Below are 16,302 nucleotides of genomic sequence, written 5' to 3'. Positions count from 1 at the left end.
AGACGTTAAATACATATCTGCTGCCCACTCGAATCTTGATCGGGCAGCCCGCGTATACCTGGTCGCCGTTGAGCAAGTCTTCCAGGAGCTCGGCGTTCCCCCACAGAGCAGCCTGGTGAAGCAGCTCGCCCGGGTACTCTTCACGATCGTCGGCCATCGAGTAGCTTCTTACACCGGCACGAAAATTGGCAAAGGGCAGCAGGCATGCTTCCGCCACGGAAGCGGTCCAGGACCGCGGTCATTGCTTCTTGCGATGCGTCAAGAACGAGACATGGCTGCACAAAGCGGCTACAAAACCACTTATACGGTGTTTCCTACGCACATAGTGATTACGGAGACCAACCACTGTCCCAGCGGTTTCACTCGGATCAGCTTGCAGGCCGGATGCAGAAGCGAAAGGAAAATACAGGAGCGACAGCCCGCATGTGAATGAGTAGACGTCGAAATAGCACAGAGCATGTCAGACCTGCGCAAGAGAGGCCGTGGAGAAGGCGGGCACAGGCGTGCAAAGAACTCTGTTGACGGTGCTATTTTGACGTCACCAAGTTCTCCACTGCGGGGAGTTTCAGTTGGTTTCGCCCCTTGCATCTGAGAAGCTATTATGGGAGAGGTAAAGGAAGGGTATCTTTGTCCCATCTGTGTGGAAGATCTGGGAAACTTCGAGGAGCTAACTGCTCATTTCGAAGCCAACCACGCTGCCGGCGAGCGAGATGTTCTGCACTCGCTGAAGGGCTTCATCGGTATGCTCGCTGTAGTACAACGCCCCACTGGTAGCAGTGAGCTTATGAAGTGTCCACGCAGGACGTGCCAGACGAAAGATCCTCGCGGACTCTCCCGTCGTTGAGGAAGAACAAACGCCTGATTGGGGACAACAGGAAATTGGTGCGTATTCAATTACTCCATAAATCACGATTCAATAGCTGTACGTAATTCGTGCGCATCACTTCGCAGGAGTTGTCCAGGCTCACACAGGTACTGTCCGGCTAATTCGCGGTCGTCGAGTGGATCGGTACGTAGGGCAGAGCAACAAGCTGCTCATCCGATTGACGAAACTTGTAGTGGACGCCCCCAGCGACCCCGAGATGCGGAAAGGTGCGTGTGATCACGTTTAAAATAACCCTTTCATTCTCGCTTCACGCTGCTTATTTTTCGTCAGTGCAAGTAGAATTGTTTGCGAGTCATTCCGTGTCATAATCGTTGCGGTATCTTTGAATAATCTATCGCAGGTCGTTGCTCTAACTTTCTTATCTGTCTTTCATTGCCTAGAAAATGCATTCTGAATCTCATTTTGTTGATTTCAGGACACAATTAAGCCACCATTGTAGTTTGCCCACATACATGATAATATGATGGTTTGCATGGTTCATTGCATTAATTGTGCAAGATGCACCACTGTCCTTATCCATATGCATGCATGCATGCTAGTATGATTTCGCCATGGAACTCGGGCTATACGACATACATATATGGCATACGACATAGGAGCACTGTAAAAGCATGTTTGTCATGGTTGGAAAAAAGAACATATCTCTGTGGCATGTTCATTTGTTATCGTTATCCTGTCGTGAGAGCACTGAATGTTGTGTACTTATTTGCTCCAACTAATTGCAGACCAATGTGGTGTTACACATGTATGCAAGGTCACTCATGTGTGAATATGTGGGGATGAAGTATTCTGGACCGTGGTAGTGCATGGCAATATGCCAACTAGCAACTTCTAACGGCAGGTACATTGTGTTGCAAGTGGCATTTGTGTCCCATCTAGTTCGCAAAGGTAGCAGTTATTTAACTTCTGGTAGCCACTTTTCAAGCCTCAGAAATTGCCTCAAGGTACACTCCTGCCACATCAATAGCATGTCTTTTAAAAGGCCCCTCATCAGGCCCCATTCCAAATTTCCGTTATACACTAGAAGCTGTAGGTCATTGTCTAGGGAGCATTTTACTGCAAGAATTTTTCAAATAGCCTCATTATTAAAGATAGGAGAAATTGAAATGTTGTGTTGGCATGCTGCCAGGAGGCAAGCTTCACTGCCAATGTAGACACTCTCTCCTCTTGCCATGACTAGCGTTTTCAAGCACCATTCCTTCCCTACATTCTCCCCAACGTAGCTGAGGGACTGCGTCACGTTTGTATCACGAGCACTGTCTCCTTCTTTTTTTCTCTTCCGTTTTTGCTACGTGGCCCACTTCCTTCAGCATTAGACAATTTACCGAAGTCACATGCCATAATCGGTTACATTGTAGATAATGCGTTTTACGTAGATGCATTTGTGCATGTGACCTTGACTCTCTGGCTTGGAAGTGCAGCTCGCCCAAGAAGGAGAGCACACAAGCTTCTGTTTGATATTTCAACCAATTTCGTGCTGTGTATCTGTTGGATACTTTGCAGACAGGGCTGTCACCACATGATGTATGCACCACAATTGTTTGTTTGCAATGCCCAAATTTGGTGAGGGACCCTTTAAACAGCTGAATGATAAACAGATGGTATTACTTTTCATGATGAACACGTTCGAGGGTATTTTGGCTGAATCCAGGACGAAAATTTCTGTGCAGTGCCTCTGGCTCTTCACACATGCACTAAATTTGCCTTGGAATGCATGCGTCGTGGGAAGTGGTAGCACCCGTTTATCATTCCTCAAATGTTTAAAAGACACTCCACTGTTGCAGGAGCGTGCTTTGCAGCACTTTCCAAGGCTTGAAAGGCCAGATGTTTGATAATCGCCACCCTTGCAAGTTTGATAGAATGCCAGCGCCAGTTGCGGCACCAGGCACCCGCCATTAGACACCACTGGCTGGCATTATGCCATGTGCTTCCACAGTCCGCAATATTTTGTCCCTACCTGTACACACAAATACATGCTAAGAACAACATGCAAGGTACCTTCTATTCTGTAAATTACTGTTGGCACTAATAGTTTTTTGTCAGCATTTCTGCCTAGAATATTTGCTACAAAGTTCTCGTTTTTTAAGAAAATTTGACTTCTTTCTGGGTAGGTATATTGAACAGGTAGTTTGACGGTGTAGCGCATTAAACATAGACACAACAGCAGCCCTTTCAGTGAAATCATGCCGAGGAGTGGTGCTGTGCCAAATCCGAGGTTGAACACTGTATGTACTTTTCAGCCCGTGAAAGGTCCCTTGTGCCTTGGGTAGATGATGCTGACGTCAAACTGTGCCCCAGCTGTGCAAAGGCTTTCAGCATTTCCCGTCGACGACATCACTGCCGTTTGTGTGGAGGCATTATGTGCCAGCTATGCTCAGAGTTCCTGGACTCTGCCACTGTTCGTAAGTAGCTCAATACTTGTATCTTGCTGGACTTGGGTAAGCTTTTTGATACCACGGTACCATGTACATACAAGTAATCGCTGAAAAAAAAAAGTGAGTGTATGTGGTCTAAGTATGCTGAAAACCTTGAAGAATGTGGCACATTGGAATGTAATATTATGAACTGACGTGTTTACAAGATCTCATGCTCGGAGAGCATGTTGGTATAAGGTATTGAGAAAAGAACCTTGGCCAGCCATTTTGAGTGCCATCAGATGAAAAGCCCCATCAAGAGGTGCATGCCAGCCTCACACTTAGCTTTGTCCTGGCAAACATTTGGTGACAATATAGTCGGACACCATGCTTTCAGTTCTTTGGTGCTTGACTTCCACAACCATAAAGGTTTTTTTATGTTGATGAAATAAGGACTTGTGTATATTTAAGTTAATTCATAAATGTGACAACAATGACACCATTATATTCTTCTTGCACAGATAAGTGGGGAAAGTGGTCACCGTACCTTTTTAATGACTTTTGAAATTTGAAATACACTGCTTTAATAATCTACTGAACAATATCCTAAGAAAAATCAATCATGCCAGCCCATTGTACCAAAGTTGCTTTGTACTACTTTGTGTCGGATCTGTGCTTGTAGCATCTGTATCCTAGCTTCTCCTGTGCAGTGTGCACTATGCTAGACATTGGCATTTCATTTAAAATCATTTAAATTCATATAGCAAAGATAAACGGAGAGTTCTTGCATGAATCAGGGCTAGCTGTATTCACTAAAGTACCCTTGCATTAAAAGAATTTCCTTATTGCCCTGTGTACCTCTCACCACTCATAAATAGCATTTGACATGACATGAGACCATCATCACAGTGTAGGCTAATTGCAGACAGCGCTTACATAAGAGAAGTTTAATGAAGTGCCTTGGTCTTTTTGTCTAAACTTGAAAGTACAACTTGCTTCGCAGTGGCTGCTTTGTTTAAAAGCATGCAGCCTGTCTGTATTGTCACGTGGTAGTGACGTTGAAGAACACAGTAGCAATACTGTGAAAGACAAAACTAACTTTATTGGGCGAACCTGTGCCCACAAAAACAGGCTACACTTATAGCACAATGATAGCGGCGAACACGGTCGGCGATCGTCGAAAATCTCGTCAGCGGGTCAAGCGCGTCGGCTTTTATAGAGCAGTCATCGAATGTTCGAGACTAATCGTTGGGACCCGCATGCCTTCCACAAAGTTCTACACCATTCGAGTCACGCGATGAAATCAGATAACACAAGGTTCGGCGACAACAGACAGCGGATAGAAGCATCGATAACTTTCCAGAAACTTTGGACACATGCAGGCGCGTCAAGCGCTGTGCGATGACATTTGTTTGGCGGCGAAACGTGGTCGCCCGATAAATATAAGTACACGTGTCAGTATGTACTAAGGCCTTCTGCTTCTGCGAGAGGCAGCACATGCCTGCCTCTAGACATTAGCCTGCGCGGTGTGCATACAGGAAGCGTGTTTGCAGAGCAGCTGGTGGCGTCTGCTGGGAGCCCAGCTGCCAACGTTGGGGACGAGCCGCTGCGCCTGTGCCGGGACTGCCGCGTGCTCTTGGACCGGCGCCTATTGCTTCCCGAGCAGCCACCTCCACTGTTGGCTCAATACGAGGTTCTGTCACAATTTCTTGATTGTAGACCTTTCCAACAAGCGCTCCTTGAGTAATGCCATAATCCACATTGAACTGTCGCGTGAACAGATGCATGAAAATGCACTAAAGTGCAATGCCTGCCTTCTACACTTAATTTCTGTTATTTCTGCGACTTTGTAGTATTTCGGCGTGTCTGCCTCTTTTCTGAGTATCGTTGTCACTGTTGTGTGTGACATAGCGGCATGCATTTGAGCGCTGGTAGGACACAAGTGCGGCCTTAGAGCATGTTCACACTGAGACATTTAGCTTCCAGAGTGGCGCGTAATTCAATTTGGAGGCTGCAAATACCACTGAAAAGGCCCTTTTCATGCCAATTGGTTCCAGACCGATTGGTGCCGTCACTGCTGCCGGAAACATTCACCAATCAGAATGTGAGCTAGTTACTTAGTCATCCCTCACGGCACTCTGCAAATGCAAAATGGCGCCTCGACACGAGAAAACTGCAGATATATATGTATTAAGTGCTCTCTCCTTGTTTTCACGATACTTCAAGAAGTGACAGCGGTGCAAAAGGCAAGCAATATGAATGATGCAGCATTTGGGCAGCAGAACATTCTACATCGCTCCAGACTTTGAATGTCGTTTTACACTGCATTCTATGTGCTGAAAAATTGAAACGCTCCTCTGACTACAGCGCATGCGGAAACTAATGGATGAAGCTGAGAAATTGCTGCCTGGCTACTACCGTCTGATTGATGGAATGAGGTGAGCAACTACTGCATTTGATGAAAGTGCTGGAAAGACCATGCTACCGTAGCTTTTTTTTTTTCATGAATGTGAAAATAATGGAACACCACATTTTGTCGACCCAACTGTGAGATTTTAAAAGTATTACTCGACATTCATGGAAAAACAAGAGGCTGCCATTTCTAAAAGTTGGTTTCAATTCCAAGTACAGTCAAACTTTGTTCTAAAGTCGCATTTAACACCGTTGGTAATCTGCTATTTGTTATAAACATGCATGCAATACATGTTGATATCAGGCAGAAACATTTTACAGTTGTTCTTATTTTATGTCTTATTATTCGTTATATCCATGTTCTGTATATGAAAAGTTGACTTGATCTCTTTTTCTTGTTGAGGTTCATACTTTAGAGAACTGTGAGATGTGCCTAAAGGTAAAGCCCCTCCAAACACATTTCTGCCGACCAGGTTAAGTACCGCCAACCTGCCCTCCTCCTCCACGCTGCTCTTCCACTCACCCCCTTCGCTTCCGGCGTCAAGCGGAACTTACCTAGCTGCACCTTCCTGTTCCGAGTGGAAGTGACGTTTTGTTTTTTAGCGTTGTTTACTTTCGCGTCGCTGGAGAGGCTTTAATTGCACCAGCTGCGGTTGAAACTGTGAATGCGATTCCATCCAAGAACCACCGCCTATTTTTTGTCACATGTATTATGTATATATCTCTCTCTCCACTTTACCAAGTTTTTATTGTTTATGTGACGAAGTGTCTGCATTATAGAATTTCATTTCTTGGACCCATAACTAGCCTACGGCTACGGGTCCAAACAGTACTGGACACACTTTTATTGTTTTCATGGAAAAATTAAAAACTTGAATTTGAATTTAACCAGCGATTTGCTCGTGCTCACTGCTTCGCGTCAACCTGCGATCGGTTGTGGCACGAGCAACAACGTACAGTGGAATGTAGTGCCTGGGCGCTTGGAGACCACTGCCGTTTTTCGTGCATTTGGAAAACAGCGACCGCGAACTACTACTTCAGCGGAATACAACAGCTTGTCCCCTTTGCATTCTTCTTATGGTGACTGCCACAGCTCTGCTAAGCACGCGCAGGCGTCTTACCATCGTCTAACAGCAGTCAACGCGGAAATTCCCGCAGCGCAACTCCAGGAAGCGGAAACGCCAGAACCGGATTTGGTGTGAGGGGAAAAGGCGGCGCACAACAAAGGTTGTCGCTACTTAAGAAAGCGGCGGTGGCGCGTGGCTGCAGGGGCTTTACCTAAAGGTAGAGTTGCTCATATTCACCATGGCTTATTTTACCCGGACAGTGAAAATGCAGGGTTGAGAAGCACTTCAGTGACACTCATGACACTCAAAAATATGAAGTAACTATTGAATAAGACTAGTTTGCTTGAGAGGTATAGCTTATTGCTGCATATTTAGCAAGCGTGAAGCTAACACTCGCACATGACGGCAGAGAAGGCTACGAGGTTGAGCCATGTCCCCGCAAATATAAGTGGCTCACGCAAGATATGGCCATATACTTGCGCGCATTTAGAAACTGGAAACTGAACTGGCTCATGCAAGATATGGCCATATACTTGCACGCATTTAGAAACTGAACTCAATATTGCACTGTGCATGCTTTGATGCAGGGAGGGGCGGTCAGGACTTGAAGAGGAAGCCAAAGCAACAAGGGCACGCCTTTGCCGAATCGCTGAACAGCTGGACTTAGTCAGGTGAGCATCGCTGCTGCTTTGAAAAGGTTGGGCTCACCTACCATGATTGACCTCAAATGTAGCTAGAATGTGTGAATGATAATTTAGCGACGTTTACTTTCAAAAAGCAATTGAGCTACTTTCCAGCTGGTTCTTAAGTACGCTCTTCCTTTTGTTCGAATGTTCACACATGAGATAAGAAAGGAGTAAAGTTGAGCAGGTTGTGTAATGCGTAGAGCGGATTACTGGTGGTCTATTAGAGTAACTGTCAAGGGTGGCAGGTAGACAGGGTGATAAGATAAAGAAATTTGCAGGCATGTGATGGCTTTCACTAGTGCAGGACAGGGATAAGTAAATATCCTGCAGTGAAGTTTAGTAATAATACGGTTTATTCTCGCATGTGTACATATACAACAATGTATCATGCCAACGAGATGAGGCAAAAGAAAACAGACAAAGCATACTTGCTGTCTAGGCTTACAGCCCAGTTCCTAAAGATACAGGTCAGCAGTGAGGTCGGCAAAGAAGCATTTAAAAACATTTACCAATTACATGCAAACCTTTGCAATAAATGTAATAAAGTATAAACATTTCCATCATGTGTTAACAATATAATCAATGAACACAAGCAAATCAAAAGGTGAATGCTTCAAGCAAGATTTCAAGTAAGACTAAACGATGGGCATAATGTTACATGTGGAGTTTAATGAACTACACTTAAGCAAACAGAGGTAGACATCGCAGCTGGTAGGATACGAGCACACACAGAATAAAACACGAGGGAAAAAACACACAATAACGCTTCAACCTGGGTCAAAAAGTAATCTTGCTTTCTTTCTAAAATGGTATACAGATCTGGGGAGGTATTCTGTAAGAGTACACGTAGTGGGCTGTCCATTTCGGCCGTTCCTGATTGGTTAGGGCCGCTCGTCTCCTCCTCGCTCGTACAGCTGCATCCAATCAGCAGCGGCCGAAATGGACAGTCCCACTACTTGGACTCTTACAGAATACACCCCCTGCTCAATTGTGCAATTTCCACTACAGAAGGAAAACTATTACATATTTTTACTATTTGATGATCTAGTGATTGAGTGCCATAATTTGTCTTCAGTCTAATCGAAAAAAGCGAGATTGTTCATAAGTAGTTGTGAATATCACGGCTGAGGTACATATTGCTGGATAAAAAAAAAGTTTTGTTTAATACGATGATAGATAAGGACCACTAGTTTAAAGTTATAGCACTCAGTAAAACGCATTACGTGAAAAACAGATAATAAGTTATTATGGCCACCTTGCCTTCTCGTTAATAGTTTCAATGCTTTTTGTTGCATGATTATCAATTCTTTTGCATTGGTCTTATTACACATGCCCCAAACAAATTTGCAGTATGTGAGGTGCGAATAAACAAAAGTATAGCTGCTTTGCTACAGAACATGGAAGATGGCAAATGCAGCCAATAACACCTATGAATCGAGCCATTTTCATTTTGACATGAGTGATGTGATCAGACCAGCTCATATCGTTGTGGAAGTGTACACCCAGAAACTTGCAACTTCTATTACATGCAATTTCTGAATAATCGAAATGGAGCTTTGGGTTGTGTTTTATTGCTTTGTATTTTGTGTGGAATAGTATGAAATTAGTTTTTTTAACATCTAATGTCAATTGATTTACAATCAGCCAAGCATGTAATTTGTCAAGCCATATATTCGCTTGCTCCTGAAGTTCTTTTAGGTATAAGCCAGAAAAGATGTTAGTATTGTCAGCGTATAGGATAATGTTCGAAGTTGAAGAAATGTTTATGATGTCACTTATATATGTAGTGTATAGGAGAGGTCCTAATACGTACCCCTGAGGTACACCATATTTTAATGTTCCATGGTCAGAGCAAGTGTTCTTACGTAGCCTTGTGTACTGTTGTCTTCCATTTAGGTAGCTTTCCATTAGGTCTTTAGCGAGGCCACGAATTCCGTAAATTTCTAATTTTGTTAGTAGAATATCATGTTGGACCGAATCAAACACGTTGCTGAAGTCAAGAAAGAGACCAATAGTAAAAAGTTTCATTTCAATGTTTTGAATTAAGACATTTTTTATATCAAGTAATGCGGTCTCAGTCGGCTTACTAGGTTGGAAGCCACATTGACGATCACTTATCACATTGTTGGAGGAAAAAAAAAAAAAGACACGTGTAAATTATTTTTTCAGCAACCTTAAAAAAAACTGGCAGAACTGAAATTGGCCGGTAATTGCCGAATTCTGTTTTCTTTCCGCCTTTGAAAACAATAGTAACACAGGCTACCTTTAGTCTGTCTGGGAGCACTCCAGTAACCAACATCTGATTAAATATGTAAGTCAACAGTCCTATAAAGCGTCCAATAGAATGTTTAATTGGCAGTGGTAAAAGGTCATCATCCCCATGAGCACAGGTATTTCTTAGAGAACCAATAATGGTTGTCATTTCTGCTTCTGTTGTTGGTGTCAGAAATATCAAGTCAGAATTTAATGTGTGCATGTATGACATAAGGGAGCTATTACTTGGGAGGGGATTTGAAGCTGTATATTTGCCCACTTCCAGGAAATGTGCATTAAATTTGTCTGCTAACGCAACTCCAGTATAAAGAAAACCATTTATCAACATTTCAAGAGGTGTTGTGTTAGTTTTGCTACCGAAGAGAGTTTTAATTTCTTTCCAGATCTGCAAATTATAAAGTAATAGGAAATTTAAGTACACTAACAGTAATATTGCATAAGCTGGGTGGTTTATGTAATCGTATACACACTCTAGTACACTGTGCATTATGAAGCCTGTCATTGGTGGCTCAGTGGCTGTTGTATTTTGTTGCTGAGCGCAAAGTTGCAAGTCAGATTTGTGGCTGCATTCTAAAGGGCATGGAATGCAAAATATGCGTACCAACATTTGGTGCATAAATGCCACGTGGTCAAAGTATTCCGAAAAACCCTGCGCCACCATATTGTAGGTGTAGCTTTCAGACACAAAGCTCCGTGAATGCCTTGCTCCCGGCATTCTCAGCTCAAGGGATTTGTGGTACATTCGGCTGGTTCCCATCAAGCTCCGACTTGGGTTGAAACAATTTGACGCCCGCTTTAGATTGGAGCCAGAGAAAGTGCGCCTGAGCCGAACATGCTGCCACTTGCCAGAGCAGTCTGAGGCCAGAAGGGGAAATACGTCAGCTCCATGTGTAGTCGTCAAACAAGGTGCCAGGCGCTGAGGCAACCGTGAACTATTGCTGGGGCAGACGCCACGTCAACAACGGAAGCTGCAAAAGCCACGTGACCAGAACTCCGCTAGATCTCTATCACACTCCCAAGTCGAAGGCGAGAGTGCCTCTGAGCTTGAGCGCAGTACATACTCTGAAAGGACCGGCCATATATGGCATGTTCCGACCGCTTGATTTTGACCAGCCAAAAGTAACACACACTGCCAGGGTAATCTGGTGTGCTTGAAAACGACTAGCCGAACCTACTATCAGTAATGAGTTAATCAAGTAAATCAGTGCTGCTCTTGCAACATTGCTACTCAGCCCACAGCAGTACAAGCTGTGCCTTGTCTTGCAGCCGACAGATTGGCAGTGGAGGCACCACGCCTCGCCAGCTTCAGTTACGGGGTGCCCTACGGCTAGCGGCCAGCCACTTCCTACGCCAGGGACTGTTGGGGTTGCCTGGCCTGCCCAAACCACAGCCACAGCCAGAGCAAGGCTGGAGCCCCAACAGCGTGAAGGCGCCACCAGAAGAGGAAGACCCCCTGGCACAACAGATGGCCATAATTCGTGGCTACATTCAGCAGGCACGGCAAAGCCAACGCTACGAGGAGCTGGCTTCCCTTGAGGCCAACCTGTTGGAGCTTAAGCAGGAGTACCTGCGACGCACCCTTGGCACACCAGGAAAATAAACACTAAATTATACAGATGCAGTCTTTGTATTAATAGTGTATGGCTAGGACAGTGTGCCTCGTGCACTGTTGCATCTGATAATGTCTCCTCTTTTCCTTAATTTTAGTGATAAAGACTTCCTGCAAAGCACTGTGAGCATGTGCATATGGATATGCGACTATCTGGCATAGGTATTGCTGCATGGAAGCTTGTTTTCCTAAAGATATTGAACACAAGCTAATTAACGAAATGGAAAGATATCAAGCAGGCTTTATGAGAACTTCACAGGAAGTACCCATCATGCAACTTTATGGTACCAGAAACCAGACGTTACAAAGCATAATTGAGTCCATGCAAGTTCAAAACTTTACAAGGCACGTGAGCACTGTGCACCATCCCATGCGTGCCGTGCAAACTAGACTTTGCGGCACGTGTGATGAATCGTCAGTTGTGTGGGCGCCTAGCATGTGGGCAAGTTAACTCTTGCTTACAGCTTTCAAGAGCATGAGCTGTTCAAGAGCAGCACCAGCACTGAATACTGGCAGATACGATTCCAGGTGTTACACAGAACTTTCGTTTTGTTGTGCAAGCTGTACTGCATACAAGCTGGACGCTCAACTTTTGCAGCAGGAAGGGTCGGTTACACCTGGTATGCCTCCTGGTGAGATTACAGGCTTTCGAGTGCACCACTTGCTATACACCTGAGCTGCATACAGGTGAGCATGCGTATAACACACTGGCACATACAGCAATGACCCAAAATCTAGTACTTATTAGTTATTGATGTGGAAGTGTCAAATGGTCCCCTGAGTGAAAAAGCCAGCGATGTCTGTAGCAGCAAAAATGCACCTAACTTCCCAGTGGCTGCGACGCCGTGTCCCAAGGGCCTTCGTATGCTTGCTGGCTCGTGCCTCAAATGGAGCAGAGCGGGCGAAAGGGAACACCTGCTGCTGCAGTATTGTGTGAGAAGAGAGCGCATCGCCACGTCACCCTTGCTCTTGGAAACCCGTGTTATCCACGCGTGCCTTGTCCTTGCAAGCTCTCGCCTGTGTTTCAACTACACCTTGGTAAGGCCAAATCAACATGCACCAAGTGTCTCAACGTGCTCGCTTGCCCGCAAAAAGTTCATAACTCGAAGAATCGCTCAGTGTTGTTCAATTGGACATTAATGCTTTCACATTCACAGAACTCGTAAGAAGCATTTAGGTGTCCTCAGATTTTTTCAGCTAACGGCTAGAAACTCTGGGAAGCAATGATCTATGCCTTCCACCTCTAGTAAAGGCAGCAATGGGCAAAATAAGGCATTGAGTTACAAGTCCAAAAACCGAATAGTAGTTTTTGGGACGAAAGTGAATAGTGCCAAATGAACAACGAATTGAAAGTAGCATGTGCTACCCCAGCCCCCCCAGCTCTTCCCTCTCCCTTTCATGAGCTAGTATTAATATCCTTAACAGACATCAAAACTGCCATAGACGCTGGTAGTTTTGTTGCTGCGTTATTCATTGACCTTTCAAAGGCATTCGATTACATTTTTCACTGCATATTGTTTCAGAAGCTAGAATTGATTGGAATAACCGGCCCAGCTTTAACATTAGTCCGCACTTACAAGATCGAGAACAACTGGTATACCAAATCTGGTACTTACTCATTACCTAATGTAACTAATATTGGCATGCCATATTGTCATCTATATCGATGACCTTCCATTATGCCTAAGCTCATTTAATTGTATACTCTATGCTGACGATACTACCATAATAAGTGCAGATAAATGTATAGACTTACCCGTATCCAAATTAACATTGATGCTGCCAATATATTTAACTGGCGCCGGAGTAATGGATGAAGTATTAACACTAAGAAGTCTAATTTTATTAACTTTTCCTCACACAATAGGTAAATTTCCAGCACTCCAGCGATTCACATTGGTAATGACATACTTGCTTCTGACACTACTACCTTCCTGGGGGTAAAATTGGATAGGCATCTTACTCACTAATGAAGAAATTAGCATGCAGCATTAGAATTCTACTAAAGGCTAGGTCATACTTTGATATTAAAACCCTGCGATCACATTATTACGCATTTATTCACAGTCACTTTAAATACGGTATCTCTAACACCTTAACACCTAATGTGTGGGGTAACACCTTACCTCACACATTTGTCCCCATTGCAGTACGTTCAAAATCGGGCTATACATATCATGATATTTAACAGTCCTACAGCTAATGCTTCCTTGTTGCTTCATGATCACAACATACTACCACTCGATAAATTAAACAAATACTCCCTCAGCATTTTATTTTACAAATTTGTCCATGGAAAACTTCCACGTGTCCCTTATTAACCCACATCAGTTCCCCCCCGTCACTTCTACAGGATTCACTCCACAGAATAACTTTTTGTTGCCTAAACCAGGAACTAATTATCGGAAATTCATAGCTAATTTTGCCTCAACTTCACTATGGGATACCTTACCGACTAAGCTTAAAAGAATATTCTGCCATTACTACATATAAATTCGAGTTGCACACATTCTTGCAATATGTGTAAAGTTGACTTATTAGCTATTTTATGCCTCACTTCTTTTTTTCTTTCACAGCTATGTTTTATTTATTATGTATTTATGCTCGTACTTTAAGCATGTATACACAAATTTTCCGTTTGCTGTAATAGCAAATCTTATCTTACTGTTGTAAGTATTAACAGTAAGATAACCTTTACAGTCTTTCACTACGAGACCTCCTTCTGTACGTATATATTTCATACCCAAATGTACTTGTACGCAATAAAAATTTCAGCTGCAGTTTCAAAGTCAAGTGGTTGCCCCCATCCCCTCGAGAAAAATTCCTGGCTGCACCACAGTCGCTAATATACACGTATAAAATAATGTTGACACCCCAGCATTGACTACACTACGAAGTTTAGTCATTATACTGCATATTATATGGTAAGCTTTATCAGAAACTCGAATGGAGCATTATAAACAAATCGGGATTCTTCAGAGAATGTGTGGTTGTGCATATGAAGAGGCAGTCTTAAGAGCCTAATAGCACCCATTTACTGTCCACTTGAGGCCGAAACGGAAATACATGTTTACTACAGTGAGGGCAAAGCAAAGCAAAGCATTTCTTCTCTAATTGGTGGTAACTGCAGATGGATCCACTACTGGTGCATCAAATAACAATGAAATTGAGCATATTCGAAGACCGCACAGTTACCACACCGACAAATAGTACCGAACAATGCCCATTGTCAAATGCCATGTCTGAGCAAAATGCAAGTGTGAACGATCGCAATTTAGTGGCTGGAAAAAATGTGGTTCCTTTGAGTGATGCAGCCTCCTATTATCTTCCCATTCTTTATGTGCATTGTGACATGGGTGTGAAGTTTGCTCCAGGTTTGAATTTGCATAGCTGGCAAGGTGAAGCATCAGAAAAATATCTGCACTTGTGAATAGTGACTATTTGATTCGAATACTGAACAGCCTTCTTTACCACTAATACATGTATAAAACAATGTTGACATCCCAACATTGGCTACATTACTAAGTTTGTCATTATGCCGCACATTATGCAGTAAGCTTAATCAAAAGCTTAAATGGGGCATTATAAACAAATAAGCCAATATAACATGAACCTGTTTCTGATTTGAGGACCGAATAGAATAAGAATATCCACTTCATGATTTGAAAGTTTCAAATATTTGCACACCCTTATAAATTTTAAAAATAATTATTACGTTTACTACTTTCACCGACATTGCTTTGAAAGTTCGGCCAATCAGCAGGGTGTTCTGTGGCTGTGCCACATAGCCTGCCGTGACTGAAAAATAATAAGAGGTAAATGTCAAAATGGTAAATTTTGTTAAAACTAGCCATCCACATCACAGAAGGGAACTTTATGTACACTCGTAACCACAATTCCCGGTAAGTTACCCTCAATATGCTTAAACGAGAAGAAAGGGCACTAACCGAGGGGCCTGATCTTTTGTTAGTCGTGTCAAAGAAGCCAACAAACACTGACACCAAGGACAACATAGGGAAATTACTTGTGCTTAATAAATGAAACAAAGAAACGATAAATTAATGGAAATGAAAGTGGATGAAAAAACAACTTGCCACAGGTGAGGAACGATCCCACAACCTTCGCATTTTCGCCTGCGATGCTCTACCAATTTAGCTACTGTGGAGCCATTTCCCTTTCTTCTCGTTTATTACCTAACGAAGGTCCTAAATCTGGCAACATTGATGCCTTCAGGTAGCATGTGTGGGTTTGTTGACCGGTTGCCATTGCCCAAGAAGATCATGTTCTCGTGACGCCTGCGGCAGAAAGGTTGTTCCAAATCTGCCGCCAAGGTTTACGAGTGGTGGCGCTGGCTAACACTCCCAGGGTTCTACTGGGAAACATAAATACCCAAGAAAGTGGATGGGGAAAGGGCGCCGCGGTGGCTCAATTGGTAGACCATCGCATGCGAAATGCGAAGGTTGTGGGATTGTTCCCCACCTGCAGCAAGTTGTTTTTTCGTCCACTTTCATTTCCATTAATTTATTGTTTCTTTGTTTCATTTATTAAGCACAAGTAATTACCCCTATGTTGCCCTTGGTGTCAGTGTTTGTTGGGTTCTTATGATATGCCTAAATATGCTTGGAATTTTTTAATATGATAACATGAGCATTTGTATTGTGAACTTATACCCAGAGGCTAGCCCGAAGAGCTTGGTGGCAAGGCATGGAGAAAAACACTGGTCTGCCATTTTCCCCACTATCGAAGAGGGAGCTCCACCACAAGGCACATGCCAGCCTAGGACTTTGCTTTGCCCTGGCACACAATCCATGACAAAAATTTGGAGGACGCTTAAGTGTCGCCTTTAGGAGTGGAACGTGATAACATTCAATGATCCCCGACTGCTTGTCACAATTCCCGGCACCTGCAGCTTATGCAACCGTAATGTTTGCCAGGAATCGCTAGCAATGAACGCTGTGCACAAAGGGGAGCTTTGTGGTACAAACTCTTGCGTGGGCCGCAATGCGGTGGAGGC

At 43.6% G+C, this 16,302-nt stretch overlaps 2 protein-coding genes across 2 annotated transcripts in view; one reads left to right on the top strand and one right to left on the bottom strand.

The window, feature by feature from the left end:
- Positions 1-429, bottom strand: part of Lrrk (Leucine-rich repeat kinase) — a 62,103-nt gene extending 61,674 nt beyond the window's left edge. Inside the window, exon 1 of the mRNA XM_055066093.2 lies at positions 59-429. Coding sequence (XP_054922068.2) covers positions 59-157 — 99 coding nt within the window. The 5' untranslated portion in view covers positions 158-429. The remainder of the gene's footprint in view (positions 1-58) is intronic.
- Positions 430-513: 84 nt separating this feature from the next.
- Positions 514-11,292, top strand: Rbsn-5 (Rabenosyn-5). The gene is made up of 8 exons (XM_050170754.3): positions 514-740; positions 802-882; positions 952-1,092; positions 3,127-3,288; positions 4,794-4,933; positions 5,608-5,678; positions 7,307-7,390; positions 10,946-11,292. Exons 1-8 carry the CDS (start codon positions 602-604, stop codon positions 11,277-11,279), a joined length of 1,152 nt encoding a protein of 383 aa, XP_050026711.1. The 5' UTR covers positions 514-601; the 3' UTR covers positions 11,280-11,292.
- Positions 11,293-16,302: the final 5,010 nt, after the last annotated feature.

This window comes from Dermacentor andersoni, chromosome 6 (genome assembly GCF_023375885.2).
Source record: "Dermacentor andersoni chromosome 6, qqDerAnde1_hic_scaffold, whole genome shotgun sequence".
NCBI lineage: Eukaryota > Metazoa > Arthropoda > Arachnida > Ixodida > Ixodidae > Dermacentor > Dermacentor andersoni.
The sequence above is the reverse complement of the archived record's forward strand: the minus strand, read 5'-3'. Positions and strand labels throughout refer to the sequence as shown.